Raw genomic sequence first — 24,199 nt, 5'->3', positions numbered from 1 at the left:
ACACATTAAACATAACACGGGGCCTGGACAAAGTCAATTGTGATACACATTAAACATAACACAGGGCCTGGACAAAGTCAAACCATATGCATTTTGCGCCCCCTCCCCCTCCTCCCATATAATGCACAATTCGGGGCAGATGAATATTCCACACTGATAAAGCATCTTTACCATAAAATTTCAATACGGAAAAAATGTTCATTAATATAATTTGCATAAATTAATACTAATCTGCCCGATCTTGCACTAATAGTCCCCCCCCAAATAATAGGCACACAATCACATTTATTTTGTAATCCCTGCCCTGGAAAAGTTTATTCACACCGTGACGTAAAATAACTTAAGAAAAGAGAGAAATGTATTCCATTCATTAGAAGTTTTACTTGTCCTGAATATAAAAACATCAGAAACACATAAAATACATCACAAGTCTCTCAAAATGCATGGAATGACCAAATGCCAAGGAATACAGTAAATCTTCTATGACAAGACTACCTTACATCATCATGATACCACACTTGTAAAAGGCAATGAAAGCTGACGGTGCATATTTTGAACGACAAGCAATAGATGTTACAGTCCCCACACTGGCTGACGTGTTCAGTACAGCAATGTCAGTGATCCCCTCACTTCAAGAGAAGCAAGCACCGGGCGACAAAAATAAATTAAAGATCTGGCTATTAAACTAGCACTTCAAAAGATGGCAATTCTACACAGCAAGATATGGCACGGCTAGGAAAAATAGTAAAGAAAAATCTGATGTAGTCTTATGAAAAATGTATACCATATCAAATACACATGGACACTTAAAGTGTAAAGGATATTAATATTAAAAAACTGTTTGCGCTTATAAGAGAAGAATAAGTGTTGAATGTTATGAAAAAAAAAAACTAAGTCACATTTGCTTGGTTCCTGTCAAATGACTTCAGTCTGACGGGTGAAATAAAAGGACATCTGAAATCTAATGGCAGTGATAATGGTAGTTTGACACAAAGTATTATGCAAATGTACAGAGATCTTTAAAGTGCAGCAAACATTAATCTATCAATTCTTTTTGCTTCTCTGTTTCATTCATTGGTGAAAGAAATCTGTGCAAAGAGTAAAAATAAAAGCACCTCACAGTAATTGATAAAAAGTTTTGAATGTGGTTTTATCAGCAGAAACACAGCCATAACACTCTGATGATGTTACCACTACAGACTCTTGACGGACAAACTGCTATTACTAACACTACTGCAATCACTGCAAAGTAAATTCTGGATAACAGTAATATTCTTCTGGGAAACCTTTTAATTAATGCCTCTGTATTTCATTGATATTTTCCTCATCATTTTTATGAGGAATAATTTACATGAACCTGAGGCTGTACACATCTGAATCAAAGTGGAAATAACTGACATGGTCACACAATGCCATTTAAAACAATGGCATGTACGGAACTTTTGAGGTGAAAGCGCTGAGTCATCTCAAGTATATTGATATCCCTTGTAAGAAAAACGAGCAATTAATTTTAAAAATTTCTAGCTTTGCCATAGTGGTTGGTTTAATATGACCTTCTCAAGGAAAGTGAAAATTTGCAACGCTCAGTGGCTGTCAAATGACAAATTATTCTGTCAAAAGAATAGATGCACATATGACAATACTCAAGAAATTTCAATCAATAGTACAAAAAAGAGAATAATACAAGAAACAGGATGCAAAATATCTTGGTACCAAAACCAAAGCAGTTGATGTCCAAAATTACATGTCAAAGGTCAAATGAAAGTTTATTATGACTTTACAAATTAATCTAGAGGCTAGAGTTTCTAAATTCACTATCTCCACAAATAATTGTGTAAATACAAGTACTATTTCACGTCCACCATCACAGCAGATAGAAATACAATAAAAAAACAGAAGTACTTCACATCTTATATTACTTAAACACAACATTCAACTGCATAAAATAAATTCTCTAAGATAAAAAGCTCTAGCAAAATTAAATAACTGAGAACTCAAATCAGTAAAAGTACAACTTCATAAAAAAGGCAAAAAAAATTGACAATGATTTTACATAAAAATAATTTAAGTCCAAAGACTGTGGTAAAAAAAGTACAACTCAGTGCCATAAACATCATAGCATGGCATCATTATACACTTCAAAACTACGAGCTTCAAAAATTATAATGGCAGTCAAACAGAAACACAGTTATTATCCTTGCACACCTATTTCATTTTGTAGAGGTCTAACTCTACAATGGAAAACAATAGGGTCATACCAAAATATGATGGTGAAAAGGATGTAATATTAGCACTCATTCTTGGCAGTGTAAAACTTTCTTTGAAAACTTCAAGAACGCAGAATTGTAAATAAAAATTTGGCTTTTGGGATATGTATATCTTAGTACCACTCTGTGTGTAAGTAACTCAGAACAAATACAAGCATGAAATCTGGAGTTTACAGTACCTAGCCTAGGGCCAGAGTCATCAATCTATTGTTTTGCGTCCACTCAAAATCTTGACAGGTAAGCAGAGAAGGTCGTTCAAAAGCAAATACAGAAATACCCACTACATTGTTGACCACAATTCAATGCCAAAAATGACAGCGCATTTTACACAAATGCATGATGTGTTGATAAGCTGTACAGTGGATGTTTCAACATACTTTAGGGAGTTGAACAAAAACCTGCAAATTGGCATACAGAACCAAAATAGTCCAAAAATCATCATACAAATAACAGCTACTGGCCCTTAACAAACATCTCTGAACTTGGAGTTACGATTTAAACAGTTCAACATAAAAACATTTACAGGTACATTAGCTCTAAATTCTGACATGTTTTTCCGTTATATCTGTTGTGTTTGTATGAGACAGGTTATTGTTCCACTCCCAAATATCATAACAAAATGCCTAGTGTTTCCAATCACCAATACAGCCTGTATATGCGTGTTGAAATCCACTGTTAGTACGGGTTACCTAATTTTAGTCTGCAGAATAATTCATTTGACGATCACAATGTTGTACAAAATGGACAGTATTAGTCAAGCTAATATTTTACATTTCAATTTGCTTTAAGGAGAAAAAAAAGGAATTTTGTTTTCTAGAATATAAATTTATGAAAATGGCACCAAAAGTTGGGGCTATTGCCCCTCTAACTTCTGAATCACATAAGCCTTGGCTGCTACAGTATACTACATCGACATTTCAGGAGACAAGCAGAAATCCTTTGATCTTAGCCATGACGAGAGAAATATGCCAGTAAAACCAGAATTATTTGTCAAAGTTAGAGATACAATGTCTCAGACATTGCGTCAGCTCAGCACAATTAGCCATATCATCCAATTTATCAAATTGATGCTGACAGCTGTTATAAACATATAAGTACAACATACACACTATGGAAACTAAACAGCTGATAATTTTTTTCCATGAAAATGTGCTATATTAACCAAGATGGGAATAGAAACCCATACTAAAATTTATAAAAGTACCTATGCTTTGAAATTTGAGTAAATTTCAACATATTTAAGTTCTTGTTAGAATTTTTAAATTTGAAAATGGTTCCTTGAAGAAATTTTGCATACAGACATTAATTTACAAATCACAATAATCTGAAAGCCATTATGATGTTTGTGTTTATATTCAATTTTCTGATCATATGATTGGCTATACTGTGACAGAGGGTGAGAATTAACCCTAATGGCAATGGTGGGTTTGTGAGTGGAGCTACTACTATACACAGCATTGTGGGCTTGACATTGGCCTATGGCGACAGAATTAAATTTGGAAACATTTTATCATTATTTTGCACCTGTGATTATTTCTGTAGCTGTGGTTGGATCCTTGTGATTTTTACAGTTTCAATTGTAATTTTGAAAAGTCTCTTAGAAAATTTTGGAAAAATGAACATTTGTAAGTTAATGATGGACTGATATAAATAACAGTGATGTTCTATGCAATGAGCCCTATTATACAGCATTAAAATATTCTCGTTATCGGAAAGATTTGTGAGACTACAAGTGAAAGGTAAGAACACAGCCAGTAAAGACATGCAGTGTTCAATATTTTCTGAATGTCATACCGAGGTCGAACAAAGCAGACGATATCAATAATTTACAATCAGTGACAAAGCAGTAATTCCCTGCAGCGACACTTGACATTATTCCCATTCTCTGTGCAAATGATATGAGTAACAATCTTTCAACTTCACATCAAAGATTTCAATCATAACATAAACATGGACTTTGAACAGCAAACTTTGTATAGCCACCTGTATCTCATATTTGCCAGAATCTACTGAAATAGCCACTGAGCACAGTGGCATGCATACTACTTTTAAGACATTCAAATTTTGAGATTTGGAAAGTCAAAATAACTACCAAGATCACACTTCATGAAAACATTTCAAAGAGTCAGGCTGGCAGAATCTAAAGTCACGCAGAAACAAACCACACGTACAATAAAAATTTTTCAAGGTGCATTGTGTGTAAATTTACCAAATATAGGTGACCACATTTACAATTGTACCAAATTTACTTCTTAAAACCACATAAAAAAAAATCGTCTGTATAATTTCTTAGAAGCTTTGCAATAAATATCTCAAAAAAAATAACTTAAGAGAAGTTCCCCCGTTCACCTCTGACACTAGAATTTTCACAGCACCACTCCTTCTGGTTAAATACCAAGTTAGAGCTAGGCAAGAAACATACAGATTGCCAACTTATCATTCAAATCGTTGGCCTTTTTAATCTTGTAGTTCTTCTGTCACATACAAACAATCTCAAAAGTGCACATATTGGCATATTGTCATGTTTGCTCTATCAATCAATGCGCTATTTATCAATCTAACATGGCCTTTAACCTTTGACCTTTACAAGGTTGAAAACTGACAATCTATTCTCGATCTATTCTCTGTACAATGTCTTCAGATTATTGAAGATGAACGACAAAAGCGGCAAGACTATGCACAGGCACATTCCTACAAGGTACTTGTTTTGTATTGTGGCTTGTAAATTGTCAGTCCATATAATCTAGCCAGGAGTGATGCTACGTGTGTTGCATCACGTGTGTCGCTTATTCTACTAGTAGACAGCGCCCCCAACGTACAAGGATGAAACTGGCAGTGGACACATACAGCAGCATACATGTATTTTTCATCTTTTGGTTAGTTTAAGTATCAACTTGAGTTTGTATTTGGTTTCTGGCAGATTGTTGTGGATAAAATCAAAGCTATTTCCCCCGCGTAGCTGTGAAATACATGTTGATATGGTACTGTACTGTAGTAACATTGTGATAAGACATCATTGCTGTATCACCGATCCAGCTTATTGTTGCAACCACAGTGCTGCTCTCTGATGCCCCACACATGGCATCTGTAAACCTTTGTGAGGTGCAAATTATCCATGTGGAGCACTGACGTCACATCAAATGTATCCAAAGTTATCTGCCACGTCATGATCGCTATCATCATCATCATCTAGGTCAAGACATTTCTGCAATTCTTCTTCCAACTCCTCAGTATCTGAGTCTTGCAGAGCGAGAGGCTCCATATCAAAATAGTCTGGAGTGTCTGCCACTACCGCAGTGGATTCTGAAATCAAAAGATAGATTTCACCATGACAATCAGATCTCCAATGAAATCCCATTGTAAACATGTAACACTCTATGTTTTCACATGTCATCATGAACTAGGATATTTCAATATGCTTTAAAGGTATACTGTCACCTGTTCCAATTTTGCCACAGTTACCATGGAAAGAGAAAATCTAACCAATCACAGATTTTAAGCGGGTGGCCGCTTTTTAAAAACAGCGACCTCACATGGGCATTTTGAATACAAGGAACGCCCCTTTCACCATATACGGGCATGTTTAGATTACAGGTGACTGTATACCTTTAAGTAGGGAATACGTAAAGAAATAAACTAACTGAAAAATAAACAGACTATGAGTTCCTTAAAGGGCCAGTAGCTGTAACTTGATTTTTTTCTCTACTTTTGTTTTGTATGTCAATTACCAGTTTTGCTCTACTCCCAAAAGCATGTTGAAACACCAACAATTTGGATGTCAACAAAGTGTCTATATGTGTAGAATGCACTGTTAATGCTCACATTTGGAGACAAGATTCACTTGTTGACAATAATAAAGCAGTCTACACATGTACAGGCTAAGTTGATGAGCTGAATACTGTGTATCCCAACATGCTTTGGGAGCAGAACAAGGAATGTCCAAATGGTCAAATAGCTGTTGTTGACATTAGAATGAAAAATCGTGAAAAAAATCAACAAAAGTTGTAGCTACTGGCCCTTAAATGGTTCACTGAACTTAAGGATTATCTGAAATATATCTTTGAATGTTGCAAAATGAGAGAGAAGCTTCAAAAATCTGATGAATAAGCCTTAACAAAAACGTCTACCTTTGTGAATTAATGTTTACATCTTCTCCAGAACACAGGGCAGTTTATTTTGTGTATTTCCCAGTGTATATCTGGCTTATGCTTGCACTATACCAGAATACTGACTTCCGATGTTAGTACTTTTATCCCCATTTCAAAGTATACCTGTCCAGATTCTCCATAGTAATACACACAATTGGACCAAAACATTGTAGTAAAAAGGTGAAGGGTATACCCTTTGTGTGCCTTTCATGATTGCCTTGCTTTCTTAGCAGACATCAAAACATCTTTTGGCTGAGATGTACAGATATTCCACAGCAGTGCAGGCAGTGTGCAAGTATGCTTTTTCTTATCGGTATGTAAGCAAACACAAAAACACACACACAATAAAATAGCACAAAACGATGTTGACTGAGACAAATGACAGATGTGGGAAGCAGGAATGACGTAAAGCCATGATGGATGAGTTAAATTGGATTAAAAGTTCATGCATTACATGCAGGACGGTCACCTCCTAGACATTCATAGCCTTGGTATTCAACACCCACCAACCAGCTACGGCTAGAGTTGGGGATAGGCTAAAAGGTGTCCAGGGGGTGTCTGTCCTAGAACAATAAATGTGGATTGCTTATTTGTTATCGTGGCAAAATTTGCAAGATATCCACAAAGACAGCAGCACTAGCAATTACAATGATCAGGTTGCCAGAGTACCTGCCTAAACTGGCAACTACGCTACGGTCGGTTAGGTTTGATAGTCGTCAATGTTAAGTCGTCGTTGGTACTCTGCTTCTAGCTCTGTAATGAGTTCCTCGTCATCCTCGGGATCACTACCATCACTTTCGCTTCTTGGGGAGCTATCTGAGTCCTCGTAGTAGCCCCCTCCTTCATTTAACAGACGGTAAGGAAGAGGACAGTGATATGAGAGGAGAAATGACAGTAGAAGATGACATGACTGTGTTAGTAACATGAAAAGGGATATATTGAGTGTTAAGTTTCATGAGAATTCTCTTCATCAATTCATTTTTGATTAACTTTTTAATATAGTGCACGATCTAAGGTTCATGAAGATTCTCCACTGACTATGAGTCATTATCATAAATTTGCATACCAGAATAATAGTCATTGATACACTCTGTATTAATTAATACCATGATTGTGCTTTAAGGTAGAATGCGCCTCCAAAGTGAAATTTAAAATTTGGCTCAAACTTTCCTCAATAAAATTTCCAACCATTCTCTTACCAAATCAAGAGTATAAACCAGAGGTCATCGTACAAAGTTCGGTACTATAGTTACAAATTACCCAAAATTTAAATGTTATTTGAAATTCAAAATGGCCGCCATCCCTGTTTTAACTCTATTGAGATAAACAAACTTACGATTTTGGAAAAACTACTGTGAAAATTGTTCTAACTCGAAGAGCTTTAATATGAGCCCCCAGAATTGGTAGATCAGCAAAGAACTTTAAAAGTTTGAGAGTCCGAATATCTGTCCCTAAGGCACATTCTACCTTAACCCTTTTACCCCTAGTTCACTGTGTACAGGTCAAACTTTACCATAGAAAACAATGGATTTGGGACAAACCATGGTGGTGAAAGGGTTAAGCAATAGATGCAACTTGTACAGCAGACTTTGTTTGCATATGAAATTTAATGGCATGTAATTTACCTCAGCAGACAATCTATGTGCAATATACTGACATGCATGAAAATATTGCTCACAAAAAGCAATTTTACTGCACAGCACACTGGGTTGAAACACAGCGATATGGACATTTTACAGGAACAGGATTAGTAGTGATGGCAATATGCCTTAGTTGCATGGCATGATGGTTGTCATTTATGAAATATGATAACAGAAGATAGTTTGAGTCGAGTAACATGACAATTAACATTAACATTACTAACATATTCAGATGTCTTGATAAATACACATGCCTACCAACTCCTTGTCTCAAGACTGTATTTTTGTTTTGTAATTGACCGTCGAGGTTGGGTATTAAATATCAGACCACTGTGTTTAATCCTACATACAATTACTGAAGGTACCAAACTGTTCCCTGACAGGCAGTAATTTTTGGTCCCTGGGAGCTCATTATATTGGTTTTGGAGAATATTTGATGGGTTTCTTTTGGGTGCAGAGTAGCATTGCTAGCTGGACTGACAGTATTCCTAATTGACATAAAAACTGTATTACAGTGATACAATATTCTATAAGTGCTGTCAGGCGAAGTACAGCTAGTTAACCATCAAGACACTCCATTTCAGATTTTCAATGCCCCTTTTTTATTGTCCTGTGTTCATTGTTTACTGTTTATTATTTCTCGTGTATCCTTTGTTCATAGTTCTTTACTCTTTTTGAGTAATCTTAATTTGGACAGTAAAGAGCTTAGAATAAACTTTGAATGATATGTTCACTGAGTACACACACATAATGGTTCCAGATATGTGCTGCAGAAACCATTTGAAAACCCTTGGTACCATGAGACCATCACCTTTGACCCTGGGGCTGCAAATGATCAGGTCTCGAACCCTTCATTGGTTCAAAATCGCATCATGTTGTTAAAACGCATCCATTTTGGTTTTTGTGACGCAACTATTAGATACTACTCTTGTTTGCTTATTCCTAGTGGTTTAACACAAGTTTTACACAATCTAACAAAACATAACTGAGATACAACGGTAAATGAGTACTGCAAAAGTGACAACAAACAAACAAATAAACAAACAAACTGACAGAAATGCTTACTTTCTGGTGGTAAGACTTTATCCCAGGTATAGCGTGAGATATCCACTCTTTGATTCAACCACTCGTTTTGTTCCAGCTCTCGGAGCGTACACCTCCATTCCGGTTCCGGATGTAACAAGAACGCTATCAGCTGCATCAGCTCTGCAAAATACAACAAAACATTGTTTTTCTCATGATTGCTCTCTCCCTTATGACAACATTATCGATATGATTATGAGATTTTGAAGAAGAAAGTGTTGAACTTGAGCACTTCATCACTCAGGGATGTAGAGTCACCTAATTACACTGATGGAGAATAACTGGTAGCCCAATGATATTTACAAATTGATACAAAGCGTAAATTCAGCAAACACATTATACAATGAAACAATAAATTATCCAATAGAAAAGAAATCAACAAGCTCATATAATCATCTATAGCGCCTTCAACACAGTTACACCATATTTCTGCCCAACTTTTATATGATTTCATAGAAAATGCACTAAAATTAGATCTCTGCTGTGTTCAGACCACACATACTGTTACACGTACACACATATATACATATGCACACATATCCACCTACATGTACATGCACACACAAACACAAACAGTGAGTACATTTACTGGGTTCAACAAACAAACAAACAAACAAACAAGCACAACAGTCTTGGAAAGGCTAGCTTACCTGTGGAAACCAGAAATGGTGGCTTGATGATACCCTGTATAGTTTCCTCCACATCATAAAATGGATTTTCACTGAAGGTCAACGTGTACAGGGTTACTCCAAGGGACCACATCTCAAGTTCAGGGCCATGGTACCTAGAGGATTCAAGCAGGCACAAATTCCACATTTTAGGGCAAATGAATGAAAATTCCTGGTCACCTATGCAACAAGCTAATACTGTTCCTTAGAGTCTTGATCACAGAGATAAACTACTGATCTTGTGACGGCATGTCTTTGAAAGCAATAGTGGCAGCTAAAAACATCTTACAGTCTTGTAGAACTGATGAGTGCATATCAATAAGTGGCTTGTGCTGGAACTATGAGCCTGTCCACCCCCGATTCCCCATATACAGGTCCATAATCACCACTGATGATAATGGTTTGGGGCCAAACCATAATGTTGAAAGGGTTGATAAAACTTGACGGCACTTACTTGTTGCCCAGCAACACCTCTGGTGAGCAGTACTCCAGTGTGCCACAGAAGGTGGAGAACATCTTGCCGGGTTCAAGGTAGGTTGCCGAGCCAAAGTCTATGAGTTTGACGTGGAACTCCTCGTCAAGGATGATGTTTTCATCTTTGATATCACGGTGGAGGATTTTGTGACCGTGCAGGTAGGATATAGCTGCTACAACCTGTGAATTGACAAATGCAATACATAGAATGAATATTTGCTTATTAAATGGGACAAACATTGTAACTGATGATTAATACTTTCTTCATTTTTTCAAGAAAACAATGTTTTTCCTTCTTCTCCCTGGATTATATTGAAGTACAGAGTACATGTAGTTAGCGACCCAACCACAGCGTATTGCGTAAGAAATATGCAATATTATTGCGAGCTATGGTGGAGGGACCGTGTGTGGACACATGAATTCTAGTCTGTACTCTTATTCTGTTGTCAACAATAGCATTTGGCAATGTACATATACAGTTTGCAGACTGAGCTTGATATCATAAGTGGCAATTTGCTACATTCACTTTATCTTGAAAGGCAATTATCTATTTGCCAGCGTTACAACTGATACAAAACATCACACGTTGAAAACAGCAATTTCCTTTCGTTTTTGACAGACATTTTGTATCTACTGAAAAAAGTGACAAACATGAGCTGTCTAAGGGGCAACATCAAAAGTTCAATATAATAAATCTAACTTAATTGCTTAAGTTTGGCCTCAGACCCCCTCACCCCCCCTTCTAACTTAACTTAACCTAAATTGAAAAACATTGCGGACTCATACCCTGTACTAATTCTTTCCTGAAACGACGTACCAATGTACCATTGAATTATATGAAAATTCAAACCATTATAAAGTAACACAAATACGGGTTACTGGATCGGGTTTAGCGTACGAAAAGCAGCCTTGAAATCGTAAAATTTGCCAAAAAAGACATTAAATCGTTTTTGACTGCACAGAAATTAATTTGGTCAAAAACCCCCCACCCCCAAACTTAAGCAATTAAGTTTTTTTTCAAACATCGATCTTTTGACGTTGCCCCTAAAGAGTCTTGGTGATTTTGAATATTCAGAAATTTACCAGTAATATTCCTCATACAGATAACCCATGATATAGCAGCCATTTTGAATTCCAAATATTAGTAAATATGATTACATTTCCTTCTCTGGTCTCAAATGTTGCCTTGTGATCCCTGAATTTTATTCTTGATTATAAAAGACTAAGTTTCCTTGAGGAAAGTTTGAGCAACAGTTCCTAACTTTCTGCTCTGAGGCCTATATTTAATACCTTGTGATACGTTTTTACAATCCCACAGAGAAAAGCAGCACTTTTTTCAGAATTTATCTGCCTTATCAAACCAAACACATGATGTCAAGGATAATCATAAAAGTTTTTAGCTAACTTCAAATTACTGGGCATTCTAACTGTAGTCTTTTCCAAAATGACATGTTTCCACCCAACCTACCTGTTTGAACATATAGCTTGATAACTTTTCATCCATGTTAGGTTGTCGGTCAATGAACTCAAACAAGTCCATTCCGCCGCCGTGCTTATCCATGATAACTTGGAAAAATTCCTCATTTTCATAGGCCTCTAGCATCTGCAAAGGATATGATTGTGTAAAAATATTTGTGGGCGCATTGTCTCAGATATTTACCAAGAAGTGTATACAAGATCAAAAACTACCAAAGTCTTGACTTTATAGTTTCTTATTATACACTTTGCCATACACCATTCTCTCCTTAAATAAATACACACACAAGCGATCTTCTCTTGTCCTCAAAACTTCACAATCACGGAGATTGAGATGTCAAACAAAATTAGGCGGGTACATATTTTTCCACTGAAAAATGTCTCACAACTGTACAAATTGGCTTTCTTTGATGAATTGATAGATAGCCTAATTCTAGAGTTCATCACAAAATTTTGCAGTATTGAGTGACAACAGAAAGGACGTATATCTTCTGTTCAAGTCTTAAGATTTATTGTTCAGATTGAGACGATTCTGTGAATGAGCTAATATTTATATTGGCAAGAAAATACTGGGTCACTTGTTTTAATATAACTTACCTTAACAATATTGGTATGATCCAATTTGGCACTGGGTGCTGATTGTTTCAATGCAACTTACCTTCACAACATTGGTATGATCCAATTTGGCACTGGGTGCTGATTGTTTCAATGCAACTTACCTTCACAATATTGGTATGATCAAGTTTGGCACTGGGTGCTGATTGTTTCAATGCAACTTACCTTCACAATATTGGTATGATCCAGTTTGGCACTGGGTGCCGATTGTTTCAATTCAACTTACCTTCACAATATTGGTATGATCCAGTTTGGCACTGGGTGCCGATTGTTTCAATTCAACTTACCTTCACAATATTGGTATGATCCAGTTTGGCACTGGGTGCCCAATGTTTCAATTCAACTTACCTTCACAATATTGGTATGATCCAGTTTGGCAAGTAGGGCAATTTCTAAAGGTACTTGACCTAGTATGGGGTCATCCTGCCAGCAGTCACTCAAAACTTTAGCTTTACGAATAAACTTCACAACCACCTGGCAAAGAAGAACAGACAAACGCTAAATGACATTTATAATACAGGGAATATCTAAACACAGTGCTTCAATATTGTACTAAGCAGTTGTTATGGCAACTGCACTAAAATGGCTTTTTGGTACATTTGCTTGAGACGAGTTGAGCTGCACAGTGGGTGAGTTTGGAACATAGTAAAAGTTTTCATTGATGTATGCTGTTGTTCATGACATATCTGAACTCTTTGGGTCATTTCGTTGATTTCTTGAAGTCAACCCAACACCCACACACTAATTGTGTAGAACATCTTAGAGTTGGTTGGAACCTTGTTGAACAAGCAACACATCAGTTAGAGGTTACAGGCTAAACTGGGTAACACTATCCATCAAAATTTTAATTCTGAAGTGGAAAATTTTACTTTTTAAATTAGAGAATTATAGTCGGGACCAGAATTCACTTTTCAACAATAACAATGCAATTTACAGATGTATAGGCTAAACTGACGAACTGAACACTGTATGTATCAACATGCTTTGGGGAGTAGAACAAGGAATTATAGTTGACATTCAAAACAAAAATGGTGAAAAATTATCAAAAGTTAGCATTACTGGCCCTTTAACAGCTGCTTTTAAATTTCACAATTAGTGTGTGCAGACTGTATAACTATTAATACATTGACCTTTTTGATGTTCTGACGGACGTTACTTTGCTAAAGATATCTGATATTATTGGTTATATGTGGTAGACTTGTACATGTCACCATATGCTGTCTATAGAAAAAGAATTCTATTTTAGTCTTTCTCAATGACATATATGGGCAAAATATGGTCATGGATGTTATGCTGTCTGATATTAACCCTTTGAGCACAACAATTTTTCCCACCAAATATTAGTGCAACATTTTATTAACTTTTATAAATTTTTTAAATTTTTTTGATAATTTTTGACCAAATGTATATTACATTTCACTGGCGACACTTTTTTATCAAAATTTTAGCAAAAATCTCAAAAGAATTGACAGGGATATCTTTTATAAAGGTGACAGAAATTGACTTTGGCGCTCAAAGGGTTAAAGTTCTACTCTCAAAATAAACAAGCTACTTACTGTTAATCTGTCAGCTTTCCTGGTTGCCAGTTTCACAAATCCGAATGCACCTTTGCCGATCGACTGTAGCGTGTCGTATCTCTCGTCATACAAACCCCTCCCTGGGGACAGTTCCTCTGGCTCTGTGGAGTTTGACCTGGCTGTCTGCGTTATTGCCTGGAAGTTACAAATGAAAAACAAAATCAGATTCTGATTCTGATTCTGGAAAATCAGCAGGTCATAAGTCAGTATTACATCATACCAGTGTATTGATGGCGCAAATACTGTTATTTGATTTGTTGAGACGTGAAAATAACTGTGCTATATTTGCAATACAGCATGGTTGGAACAGGCATGAGCTTTCAGCTAGAGAAAAATCTCCTTTTTGACATTTCACGCCAGAATTTCAATTTAATATCATGATATAAAAGCAACAAGTCATCGTTGATGACACAGTCCCCACTTGTTAATGGGTACTTTGATTACGTGTCCTCAGAGAGGATAGAGTCCTCTTCATTAATTAGGTCTGTGATATATAATATACTTTGATACAGATGGTGCTCAATGGCCAAGAATGAGTTCCACGATGATGAAAACATAAAACCAATGTAGGCTACCATCCTAAAGTTCATAAAATGAGTCAACTAGGAATTAATCAACAGGATGTCGCAAAACATTTTTGCATACAATCCTAACACTTACCAGATTATCACTGGTACCATATTTCATAAAGTTTGATGCAGTATTTACAACACTATGAGATCAACATCTGTATCAAGTTTCATCAAATTTGACATTGTATTAATTTGTGGCTATATCACTCTAATTAGGAAAGTTCATTACTTATGCAATTACAAATTAATTAAAATGACACTGATAAATGTCTTTTTCAATGTTAAAGCAATGTGAGCTTAAAGGTATACAGTCACTTGTAATCTAAATAATATGTCCATATATGGTCAAAGAGGCGTTCCTTGGTATTCAAAATGCTACGTGAGGGCGCAGTTTTTAAAAAGCGGCCACCTGCTTAATATCTGTGATTGGTTAGAGTTTCTCTTTCCATGGTAACTGTGGCAAAATTGGAACAGGTGACAGTATACCTTTAACATCTGTACAAAGTTTCATGAATTTGATGCAGTATTTCTTGACATATCAGCCTACTTATGAAACTTCAATAATTGACATGTTACTGCTACATGACGTGTAACAAATTGACGAGCATATGTATGAAATAGGTCAATGTCCTTGTACCAACTTTGAATGATACTGGTGGAAATATGTCTGAGTTATGGCTCTGTACATTAGAAAATTGTAACAAAATCACCGCCATGCAGCGATATTTGATCTTACTGTTTAAAAAATCAACATGTATATATATGACATAAGTCAATGTCCATGTACCAACTTTGAATAAGATCAGTTGAGACTTGCCAGAGTTATGGCTCTCGACATGATACAACCATAACAAAATTGCTACCATGTGGCCATATTGGACCATCTCGTGAAACAAATTGACATACATATGTATAAATAAGTCGACGTCCTTGTACCAACTTTGAATAAATTCGATTGATACATGTCTGAGTCATGGTTCCGGACATGAAAAAATCGGGAAAAAAATGGCAAAACGGCAGCCATATTGGATTGTATCACAAAACAAATCAATGTGCATATGTATGACATAGGTCAGTGTCCTTGTACTAAGTTTGAATAAAATTGGTGAATACAATCAGTTGAGACGTGCCCAAGTTTTGGCTCAGGACATGAAAAAATTGTAACAAAATGGGTGCCATGCAGCCACATTGGATCATATCATGAAACAATTGACCTACATATGTATGACATTGGTTAATGTCCTTGTACCAACTTTGAATAAAATCGGTTGAGATATCCCAGAGTATTATGGCTCTGTACATGAAAAAATCATAACAAAATGGCCGCACGGCAGCCATATTGGAACGTATCACATAACAAATTGCCATGCATATGTATGACATTAGTCAATCTCCTTGTACCAACTTTGAATAAATTCGCTTGATACATGTCTGAGTATTATGGCTCTGTACATGAAAACATCGTAATAAAATGGCTGCCTAGCGGCCATATTGGATCGTATCACAAAACAAATCGATGTACATATGTATGACATATGTCAATGTCCTTGTACCAACTTAGAATAAAATCGGTTGAGGTATGCCTGAGTTATGGCTCTGTACATGAAAAAATTGTAATAAAATGGCCGCCTGGCGGCCATATTGGATCGTATCACAAAACAAATTGACATGCATATCTATGACATTGGTCAATGTCCTTGTACCAACTTTGAATAAAATCGGTTGAAACATGTCTGAGTTATGGCTCTGTACATGAAAAAATTGTAATAATATAGCCGCCTGGTGGCCATATTGGATGGTATCACAAAACAAATTGACGTGCATATCTATGACATTGGTCAATGTCCTTGTACCAACTTTGAATAAAATCGGTTGAAACATGTCTGAGTTATGGCTCTGTACATGAAAAAATCGTAATAAAATGGCCGCCTTGCGGCCATATTGGATGGTATCACAAAACAAATCGACGTGCATCTGTATGACATATGAAGTAATCCTTGAACCAAGTTTGAATGAAATCGCTCCTTGCATCTCTGAGATATCTGCGTGAACGGACGGACGGACGGACGGACGGACATGACCAACCCTATAAGTCCCCCCGGACGGTGTTCGTGGGGACTAATAAATCACCTCAGCAAAGGGTATACCACTTGATTTTGACCAGTTCACTCCATGTATGTACTTGCTATCGCTAGTGCACATGTGTCGGGACCTGGTCAAAATCTTGTGGTATACTGTCACTGGGTGTGGTTAATTAATTGCTTTATAAGTCCCAGTATCTGATAGAATGAAAGGCACCCTGATGTCAAGCTGGTAGCTACCATCAGACCCATTTGACTCAATTTTTCACAGCGAACAAAACGACTGTTATTATACAAAAGTGGTGGCAATGACTTGGCAGGCCACCCAGCTCAAACTCAAACTAGAAAGCATTTGCAAGCAAAAGCGAAGTCCCAGAGACCAGAGCAGCGGAAGAAACAAGAGAATGTGTGACAAAGATAGGTGCAGAATGAAAGAGTGCTTTGGATTTTAATATTCAAGCACGTACCTATAGGGCTGCTACTAGCAGTAAACACCATGATATACAACTAAAAGCAAGGCAGTCCACAGATTACAAATGCCTACATGTACGGTAAAAACGAAACAGATACATACGGGGGCGACAACGCACGGAAATGTATATCAGACGACATTCTCGCGAGCCAGAGCAATAATTTTCGCTCCGCTGATCTACGCAAAAATCAATCGCTTGACAGGTAGCGCTGAGTTGTTGCCGTAAAGAGGTGCGTGGTTTACGACGATGATCAGACGAGAGGAAACATCGGACCTAGGCCGTTGAAATTGAAAACCGAGGCCACATGCATTTTCATTTGATTAAAAGCACAGACTAAAACAATTTTCATTGCAATGTCGCTGTTTTCACGAGATACTGACCGTTTGATCTTGGAAAGTTGAGCTGCTTTAACGTGCAGCCAACGCATGCCGGCGCCGGTGCGGTGACGGCTGTGTGTTACCGGCCTGTGTGTTAACGGCCTCGCAGACTGATAGGCCTATAGGAAAAACCGGGGAAAAACCGCTGGTGGCTCCTCAGAAATACGGCGGGCAGTTTCTCCGCCAAAACAGCCGATTTTGAATCCAAATTTTGCATTGACCTTCGTTTTCGAGCACACCCACCTCGCCTAGGTACACGATGTACCCAGCCGCGCTTGTAAATTTAGGGAAAGCTTAATTTTCTCGCTCTATGCGAGCGAAGCCATCTTATGTGCCGCCATTGTTACATTCGGGCGAAACAGTATAGCGCCACGTACGGCGAGTATTTAGAGAAAAATAAAATCAAAAAGCAACAAAAAACAAAGCGAAAAAAAGCTAGAATTATTAATAGCTGAACGCAATATGATAGTCGAGCAATGCAGAATAAAAAATAATTAAATAAACACACAAGAAATGCCCGTAAAACCCGTCCGAGTTGAGCGATGACGTCATAAGCGTGTCGCAATGCATTCTGGGTAATTAAGGTAAAATTTGTGTATAGCATGTTCTATGAGAGTAATACCGGAAATAGAGAAAGAAAGAAAGAAGGAAAGCAAGAAAGAAAGAAAGAAAGAAAGAAAGAAAGAAAGAAAGAAAGAAAGAAAGAAGGAAAGTGAGCAAAAACTAACAGTTCCAGAGCTGGTCTCTGGAACTAATGATCAGTGATTCTTTGCTGAGAGTTGTTTTTCTCTCTGTTCATTAATTTAAAAATGTATACTGTGTGCTGGTGCACATGGTCTCCAGTTGTCAGGATTGACATGTTGGATTGTCAGCATTTCTAGGCAATAATGCTGTAAACATTACATTCGCATTGGGTGGTAAAACAATCTGTTACACTGTTCATAATAAGACAGCTCATTAGAAATGGACAGCTTATTACTTTGGTCGAATATAACTCTTTTATTGTAGAAAAGAGGTCTCATCTATTTTTCAAATAAATTCTAAAGTTGAACTTACATCTCCCAGACTAAGAGCTGACTGGTCAAAGGTACTGTTGATACTGGATGCCAATGTGAGACTAGCTGCTGATTTGCCACCCTCACCGAGATCAGCAGGGTCTCTGGTGATCCAGCAACAGTACAGCACATTGCCGTCGTCAAGATCCACACGCTTGATCTGGAAAATCACACCTGGAAAAGCAGACCAAAATTAGCAAGTTCTAAGATAACTGACATTGTACTGAACTACATGAGCATTCTTCTTTTCCATTTGAGGACCTTGTAAAACTTAGTCAGCATTCACAGTGTATACATGAACTATTGTTGTTGATATTGCGTCCTTTTGTGCCAAATTTATCGACGGTATATGAATGGCATGGTTTTACAAACATGCTACCCATTCTTGGAGTTTCAAAGTGGTTGTGCTGGTGCGGGAGTACGGTGCATTAATTTCTTTTAATTAGTAATGTCTAACACCCTTTTCTGGAAAATAGCTTGCTTGTAAAGAAAATGGACTTTATAAAATCGAGGCCTTGATTTGTAGGTGGGATATACAGTTACAACTTAAATGCTATACATGAAACATCCCTACAAAATATACAATACAGCAATCCAAGCAATACATTATTACCCATCTTCCCTACCTGGGTGGATTACACCACGAATGTTCATACGTGAAGCAATTCATTTGCATCATGATGGCTGTCATACGAGAGATATACACATCCTACTTACTTAAAAGTATGCCATCCCTGTGCCTGGCTTGACCAGTGAAACTGCCTTCTGGAATGTTGTTAGCTGACGATATTGATATCTGTTGTTGCACAGTTAAAACTTTGTTGTTTGAAGGTGTTGATGTCACCTGATTGCTGCTGTTGGGCCTGCCATTATCGGGACTTCTGGACTGCCGACTAAGACTAGTCCTAGAGTTTTGTCTGCTGGTCCTTACATTGTAATTGCTAGTATCACTTTCACTTTTGCTGTCTCCTCCGGATGAACACTGTCTCTCTGTCTTTCCAGCAGCATTTCCGTCCGTCCTATTTGTCGGACTATCCCCTCTGGCACTGTCCTCCTTTCCCAAAGTCCTTTCTCTCTGGTCTCGATGTTTTTTGTACGTGTACGCCTCCCTCACCGTGACCGGCTCTGCAGTTGACTGGGACTCCGCGCTACTCATTGACAAGTGGTGTTCGTGTAACGGAATACTGAGGCAGTCGTTCGGTGATGTAGGATTTGTGACTTGCTGAGGCGACGCTTTCAGAAGTTCGTCAGTGTCAGTGCTTTGAACAGAGACGTTTGATTCGTCACAGTGTGTCCTGGATTGAATCTCCTCTTCTGATTGGCTGATATTTGACTGATTTGCATCCAAGCTCATGGCAGTCACATCTGCAAGGGCTGTCCTTTTGTCATGATCCACACTCACATTCACTTCGAGACTTAAATCAGCCATCCCTGGGGGCGCCCTCCCTGTGACTTTGTTTGCCATCAATTCACCAGCGTGTATGATGCCAGCATCATCAGTTTCGTCCCCTAAATCAATTGGTGGCACTCTCTGTACTTTGTCTTTCCTACAGCTTTGATGATCACCCCTTGAATCCACTTGAGGTATTACATCAGGGGGTGTTGCCCCTAGCCTGTCACCATCCTCACTTGTGAGGCTGACTTTGAGAGGGGATGGAGTCCTTAGCAAATCTGCTGTAGATGCACTGTCTGATCTTGAGGAGCCCATACCGCTTTCCTTTGTCTGGGATGTCAGTTTGTTGGCTTCTTGAAGCAGCTCCATTGTTGATAGACTGGAAAGGAAACATATTCACACATATTGATAGATAGAATGATATCCGTAAAGGAGAGTCAGCTGATAATAGGGCCAGTAGATGTAACTTTTGGTGATTTTTCACTATTAAATTTTCTGTTTTGTATGTCAATTGCAAGTTCTCGTTCTGCCCTTCAAAAAACACCTACTATTTAGCTTGTCAATGCTATACGGTAGCTGTCACTAATATCGATTTACATTTCAAGTACGTGTTAAAACATCAAAGCTATCTGAACAGCGAGTTCTGATTATTTCTGTAGTATGCATAACTTTGCTTCCTGGAAAAGAAAGGAGCTAGCATGAAGGATAACAAACATACCATTCGAGATCGTGTGAGGGCGATATACATTCATTATTTATTCCCTTTGGAGTGATTTCAACATCTGATTTGGGGCTGACTCTCATCTGCTCCGGTGAGAATATCGGTCTTGTGAAGTCGTCGTCGTCGAATGGAGGCAGCGGCATAGAGCTGTCGTCTATCATGTCCACATGATCATAGAACTCCGGAATGAGCAGTGTGATTTGCTGGAAACACATTGTAAATTCTCTGATGAAAATTTATCATTTCAAATTACAGACTGGTGCTGTGTACCGTATGTTTCCTTTATTTCACTGTACTGTCAAGATGCTCTCATCAGTCAACAAAACAAACTGTACCGCTATGTAGCCATATTGTGTTAAGTTTTCTTTGAAAATGATGTCCATAGAACCTTTTAAAGGCACAATTTGGACCAAAATTGTAATTTTCTAATTTTGTTTCTTAGACACACTTATATTTAGAGACAATTAACACGGAACAGTTCCAATGCATTTTAAGTGATTTTTAGTGATTTTAAGTGATAACAACAAAATCCTATATATGTATAGTTTTGTTAATGTTCCCTTTCAATAAGATTTATTTGGGTACTCATAGCAGATGTGTCTTGATGGAATGTGGATCACACAGGAAATATCAATGGGAACATCCTGACAGTCTATGGGAATATACATGTACTGACAATCTCTATGGGAGCATATTAACCGGCTCGATGAAAATACACTGACAATTTCTATGGGTACATACTGACAGTCTATGGGAACATACTGATCATCTCTATGGGCTAATATTGACAATTTCTATGGGGATATACTGAAATCTAATATCAGAATATACTGATTATCACCATGGGAACATACTGGCAATCTCTTTGGGACATACTGACAATGTCTATGGGAATATACTGACAATCTTTGTTGGAACACACAGACAATCCATATAGGAGCACACTGAAAATCTGTATAGGAAATCAATGACAGTCTCTATGGACGCATATTGGCACACACTGCAGCTCAGCAGGTGATGAAGTTTTATACATGTAGTTACCTTGCCGACAAGTTCATCTTGTGAGTATCCAAACAACATCAAAGCAAAGTTGTGGTTGATGCTATGTATCGTACCATCGGGTAGAAAGCTGATCATACCACTGATGTTTGTGAAGACCCATACCACAGCAGTGTAGATGACATCAGCTGGAAGACACAGATGAGACATTTGATATAGCTTGTTATTAAACTCGTTGTAAAGTAAAACCTGCCATTAAAACCCTAAGTAACCTTAAGTTTCCATGATTTTTGCACTAGTTTTGTTCTAAATGGCATCAATACAGCATGTTGAAATACCCACTACTTAGCTGTACTGCACAGCCCATGCATTCGCAGCCAGTGATACCAATGATAGCCTTGATGACAACTGAATCCCTATCCAGACCTAGTTTGAAGCACCTTGCACAATTACAGATCATGTTGACAAGCCAAATACTGGGTATTTCAACATGCAAAACCTAACATCCTTACATCTTAGTAGGAGCAGTAAAAAAGTAGTAAAGGCCATAGTTGAAGCAATGATGGTGTTAACAGTAGTCTTGTTTTTTGGAAGTGATAAACTGTTTCAACTGTAGTAATGTTTGTGAGCATGCACTGTGCTGTAAGGTTATACATGCCTCTAAACTCAACATTTTCAACACTTGTCGATACTTTTCCCAGGACACTTTGAAACGTTTTCCTTCATAATCTTGAATAAAAAGCAGCGTTCATCGTGGAAAGTTTTGATTACCTGAAATTAACTGATTTGAAATTCAAAACGGTTGCTAAACTCTGTGTTAACTTCACGGACATTCACAGAATTTGTGAATTTCATTAAAAAGAGGATGATGAAAACTTTCTTTACTCTACAAATTTCAGAATGGAGTCTATATAGCAGCAGACTAGAAAATTATTGTAAGCGTCTGATTGTCTAAAAACTGTCCCCAGGGTGTAGTCTACCTGAATGTAGATAAAACAACTTACTCTTTTTAGGAGGGTCATGGGTTGCTGAATTAGCATCTTCTCTGCTTGAGTAGCTACCACTGCCAACAGAGTTCACGTCAGGGTCAGGTGTTCTTCCGTGGCCTACAGTGGACAGATTGTCCAACTCTAAGAGTGAGAGATACAAGAATAAAATAATTCAGCGCAGACCAATATTTGAATGTAGAATGGCATCTTCCACTGACTCATCTAAGTTCAGCATTAAGATTGTACTATTTCACTTTCTGTCAATATGTCATCGTTAAATTTTTCCAGAGTAAACAGAACAAGAAAGATCCTTCAATTTTGCAAATGAACATTCTCTTCCTGGCGACTGAGGTTGTAGACAATGAAATGAAACAATTCTGGTCACACAGGAATGTAAATGCTGGAATGGGGGTGTTTTTGACTGATTATCTGTCATGACTGTTATTGTGCTGGTGACCTGAATGCTTGTGTTTTATGAGAAATGGTCAAGGAAGGCGAGATCACATCAGATTACCATCTCTGAATGTACCGGAAAGTATGCAATGCTAGACAGTATGTCACAAAGAAATCTGACACGCTCTGTAATGTACTATAAAAGAAAGCAACATAGAATAACCTTGGTATATCAAAGCCAAAGCCTCTACTTTCTACTGGGGTTATACCGTCACATTTCTTACCTGTCTCTGCCGTGGGATGTTCTTTGACTGTCGTCAGTGGCGTTCCTCTGCCTTTCTCCATACCATGCATCTTCAGATCTTTCTCCTTCAGTCCGTCGTTTTGCGATTTCAAGATGACGCTGACTGGGAATGTACCGCCATCTTTTGTTCTACCAGTAGCTCTTTGTTTCTTTACTTCCTGGGATTTCGTGAAAACCGGGAAAAAAAAGTCAGTGGACACAAAACAGGTGGAAAACAAGAAAATTTGCATAAAATCAGGACTAAAAAGAAATATTGTTGGGATTTTTTGGTCTTAAAATCATCTTCATTACCTTGCTCAGATCTTCACCTGGTTTTGGCAAGATGAATGATGGGATAAGCTGCTTGATATTCAAGCCTTCAAGTTCTGCGGCGCATGTGTAACCATGGAGATATGCTAATTGGCTGTCAGCATTCTTGACATTACCCTGTGGATGAAAACATGATATTATCTGTGTGGGGCGTACGCAAATGAATATATCTATAATAGCTGATGTGAAATGATAGGTGCACAGCTGTCTTTTCTCTGAAGTCCAGAAATATACAGTGATTGTCTGCAGTGGGTGTATTTAACAATATTGTTATAAGATTAACATCATAATCATCATCATCATCATCACCATCATCATCATCATCAAAATCATCATTGTAATCATGATCATTATCATTATCACAATTTGCATGCACGTCTTATTTGACTAAACTAGCTCACAGATAATAAATAATTCTACAGGTCCTGAAAAATGGCCTTGGTGGTTTAATTTTTACAAAGTTGATATTTATAATTTTCATCATCAGTTCTACACTCTACAGGTCCTGAAAAATGGCCTTGGTGGTTTAATTTTTACAAAGTTGATATTTATAATTTTCATCATCAGTTCTACAGATGCCAAAAC

General features: G+C 37.6%; 1 protein-coding gene across 4 annotated transcripts in view; it reads right to left on the bottom strand.

Moving 5' to 3' along the window:
* Positions 1-284: 284 nt before the first annotated feature.
* The window catches only part of LOC139115338 (PAS domain-containing serine/threonine-protein kinase-like), an 84,330-nt gene continuing 60,415 nt past the window's right edge, over positions 285-24,199 (bottom strand). For 2 of the 4 annotated variants that reach the window (XM_070677366.1, XM_070677368.1), the window contains 14 exons: positions 23,597-23,731; positions 23,286-23,463; positions 22,624-22,749; positions 21,662-21,807; positions 20,618-20,823; positions 19,224-20,278; positions 18,508-18,680; positions 13,928-14,083; positions 12,720-12,845; positions 11,749-11,883; positions 10,261-10,460; positions 9,789-9,922; positions 9,121-9,261; positions 285-5,570 (listed from right to left, as the gene is read on the bottom strand). In XM_070677366.1, the coding sequence (XP_070533467.1) occupies positions 5,404-5,570; positions 9,121-9,261; positions 9,789-9,922; positions 10,261-10,460; positions 11,749-11,883; positions 12,720-12,845; positions 13,928-14,083; positions 18,508-18,680; positions 19,224-20,278; positions 20,618-20,823; positions 21,662-21,807; positions 22,624-22,749; positions 23,286-23,463; positions 23,597-23,731 (3,078 nt within the window). In that variant the 3' untranslated portion in view covers positions 285-5,403. Of the gene's footprint in view, positions 5,571-7,084; positions 7,256-9,120; positions 9,262-9,788; positions 9,923-10,260; positions 10,461-11,748; positions 11,884-12,719; positions 12,846-13,927; positions 14,084-18,507; positions 18,681-19,223; positions 20,279-20,617; positions 20,824-21,661; positions 21,808-22,623; positions 22,750-23,285; positions 23,464-23,596; positions 23,732-24,199 lie in introns of all 4 variants that reach the window. The other 2 variants (XM_070677367.1, XM_070677369.1) reach the window with 2 other exon arrangements.

The sequence above is a fragment of the Ptychodera flava genome, chromosome 17 (genome assembly GCF_041260155.1).
Source record: "Ptychodera flava strain L36383 chromosome 17, AS_Pfla_20210202, whole genome shotgun sequence".
Lineage (NCBI taxonomy): Eukaryota > Metazoa > Hemichordata > Enteropneusta > Ptychoderidae > Ptychodera > Ptychodera flava.
The sequence above is the reverse complement of the archived record's forward strand: the minus strand, read 5'-3'. Positions and strand labels throughout refer to the sequence as shown.